The sequence below is a fragment of the Oncorhynchus nerka genome, linkage group LG21, assembly GCF_034236695.1.
Source record: "Oncorhynchus nerka isolate Pitt River linkage group LG21, Oner_Uvic_2.0, whole genome shotgun sequence".
Taxonomy (NCBI): Eukaryota; Metazoa; Chordata; class Actinopteri; order Salmoniformes; family Salmonidae; genus Oncorhynchus; species Oncorhynchus nerka.
Window position 1 is genome coordinate 643,705 of NC_088416.1, and position 3,327 is coordinate 647,031.

The window sequence follows — 3,327 nt, forward strand, 5'->3', positions numbered from 1 at the left end:
TGGTTCCTGGTCCCCAGGGTCATGTATAACATTTTAAAAAGCTGGGCAGGCCCAGTTGACCTTCATTTTGTTTTTGGCAAGATCTGAGATCTTTGACTCAACCAAATTGAATGATGTTTTATGATGATGTTTCCTTTAGTTTGGAAGTTACCTGTACACTACAACAATAACAATGCCGGAAATAGCCTATGTTTATAAATAATATTTCTCAACTCAAAGCCTATATTCATTTTCAAACCAGCACTTTTCTGTTTTCAGACACAATATTCCTGGCGTGATGATTATGTAAGGTCCATTCTAGATCAAATGTAGTAGTCCCTGTGCAATTAAAGGGGCTTACATAGAAGAGGAATTCCATTTTTAGAAACCTTACACATCCCTACTTGTTTCATTTGACTGGTTCCGCTACATGGGTTGCGTGTACATGTATGTATGCCACATGGAGTGTGTATGTTTGTGTGGGTGTTTTTTAGCCTGTTCCAGTGCCTGTCTGGTGTGTGGGTGGTTATGTGATGAGTGTCCAGGGAAGTGGTACAAGTTGACATTCGATTCCCTAACCAATCACATAGTCTGACCATAGTGTGTATCTGATTGGGAGGGGGATGACTACAGTATATATTGACCATGGAGGGATATACAGTGAAGAAGGTATTGAAAGAAGGAGAGAAAGAACCAAAGTTCTACTACTACCACTCACTGGTAGTTCAAGAAAGCAGCAAGACAACAACCCAAAAACAACATGAAGTCTCTGACTCTCCTGACCATTTGTGCCGTTCTGTCGGTCTCTCTGTCCATGAACGGTAAGTTGGGAAAGCATATTGTGTTGTTTCATCATAACTTCTGATTGTGACAATGTATTCTGAACGAGATGAACTAACGAGAGAACTAACGTAACATGTTTTATAATAAGACATAAACGCTCATACGTGCTTATAACGAGCCAATGGGATTTTCTCTGTTCAACAGATCTGGCTCTTGATGTGGTTCTCGATCCTGCTCCTGACCCTGCCGCTGAACCAGCACCAGCCGCAGACTCCTCCGCATCTTCATCAGCTTCCTCCTCTTCCTCCTCGGCTTCCGACTCATCAGCCTCTGCCTCAGACTCCTCGGACTCGGACTCTTCCTCGTCTTCTTCTTCAGAGTCAGCAAGTGCTGAAGGTCTGGCATCTCTCTAACTAACTCTAAATGGTGTCATTGCTCAGCAGTGTGCTGATGTAAAGTTAACAGATGCATTGATACTAGCAGATAGTGTATGCAGTATATGCAGATCTGCATAGAAACGGGAAAGAGGGTAGCCTTCTTTGTGTTTGTATTTGTAATGGTATCAGTTTAAGGAAATGTGTAAGAGTATGTGTACAGGTTTGTGTTGACGTTTACAAAAAAATGGGAAGTAAAACTGTTCATAAATATAGGCTACCGTGGCTGCTCTAAAAAAGGAAGCAAAACCACATTTGTGTGTGTGTGTGTGTGTGTGTGTTCCAGCTACGGCAGAGGACCCAGCTGCAGCTACAGAGCCAGAGGTGATTATGAAGAGAGACCTGGCCTCAGTGTTGCTGAGGAGGAAGAGGGCGGCTGGACCTGCAGCTGCTGCCTTCACCCTCACCCAGGTGGAGAGGTAGGCTCCAATACCCTTTTAGAACTCGAAATTCTAGAACACACACACTTCTAGAACACATCACAGAATTACTCTACCATTACTCTATAGCAAATGTACAAGTTAATAGACTATTCTACATTAGGACAACATTCTCTATAGCAAATAGACAAATGCCCTACCACTACTGTACACTACTTCAATACACTTCAATACTACAGCACTTTTACCCAAGCTTTTCGCTACCATCACTCAACACTACACTACACACACTCTACTATGGCTATCTGCCAGCAAACCGCTGTCACAACCATGTCAAATGTGACCTACTATAGTTAGGGGTGTTCGCTTTTCCTGAATGCCTCATTTAGTCATTTAACAGTCAAGGCTGTTACCTCACATGATTTGGTGTTAGAATGTGTGACGTTGCAATGACGCTTGGGAAAAAGTGTGTGGAATGTTAACTGCATCGTCACCGCCAAGAAGCCAAGTAATCTGTTTACATTTTACCTTACACATGTTTTACATTTAGGCAACACTTTTACTGTACTTCATACAAGCCATATGACTGGAGCAAAATAGGCAGAATATCACTGCTGTTTTGTAAAAAAAATAAAAAAAAAATCACATCAAACAAATTGATAAAGTACATTTATCCTACAGTTATGTGTAATTGCTGAGAAGTCAATTAACCCCAACTTTCTCTCTTTCTCTCTCGTCCAGTCTGAGTGAGGTGTGTGAGCTCAACCTGGCCTGTGAGCACATGGCGGAGACAGCAGGCATCGTTGCTGCATACGCTGCATACTATGGACCACCTCCCTTCTAAACAGACTCTTTACTATGCAACCTGGAGAGAGAGAAAATACTCTCTGCCATTTCACCATCATGAAGCTACATTCTTGAGAAGGGATCAACCACTCCCAACAGTGTCCTTATACGGGCATAGAAAACAAACACAAACAGGTTTCCTCCACGTTTTAGCGAGCAGACCAAGTTATGGGACTTTGCGAGACCAGCCACAAGTGAAATTGGTAGCTACAGTACTCGTAGTGCCGGCTGTAACTATATGTTTTGGGTAATGTAAGAAAAGGCATGTCTAATCCAAGCTTTTGTAATATTGAGGAGAAGCTAGAGAATATAGGAACTGAGTCCTGTGGTTATAGGGGCCTGCTAATGTAAATTGCTCAACACAATATCACAAAGAATGGTGCTAAAACCGCAAATGTATTGTATCATAAATGTATTAATCTTTATCCGTTTTGTAGTATTAGGTAGGCTAAAGCGCACATTATCATTTATCTGCAATGTATTATAACCATACATTTTAAATGATTGTTTCCTGTTCGTAGTGTAACTTGCTGATAGTCAATACTGTCATAGATTTGTATCGATTGATTTAGTGATGATAACAATCTTCTAAGGGGGGGGTTTAGAAAGAGTGAGAACATCACAGTTTGTATGCAAACTCAAACCTTGTTGATGCCACTTTGACTACTGTCTTGCACATAAGTGTTGAATAAAGTGGAGAACATTTTAATATTTTGTGTTTGGGTCTTTTTTTTAATCGCAAATTGAGTACAGTATTGGGACCTAGGCCATGTAGGCTTCTATACCAGTATGTCTCAATTGCCCTCTTCGGTATTTGTTTGAATAAGTAGTTTTTTTTTATACCTAAAGACAAGATATTAACACATGAGGGTATAGCTCACTGATTGTCATCACTGCTTCTGCAG

The 3,327-nt window shown here is 41.0% G+C and overlaps 1 protein-coding gene across 1 annotated transcript; it reads left to right on the forward strand.

Moving 5' to 3' along the window:
- Nucleotides 1–630: 630 nt before the first annotated feature.
- Nucleotides 631–3,131, forward strand: LOC115120713 (osteocalcin 2b). The gene is made up of 4 exons (XM_029649681.2): nucleotides 631–800; nucleotides 967–1,158; nucleotides 1,483–1,615; nucleotides 2,318–3,131. Exons 1-4 carry the CDS (start codon nucleotides 740–742, stop codon nucleotides 2,418–2,420), a joined length of 489 nt encoding a protein of 162 aa, XP_029505541.1. The 5' UTR covers nucleotides 631–739; the 3' UTR covers nucleotides 2,421–3,131.
- Nucleotides 3,132–3,327: the final 196 nt, after the last annotated feature.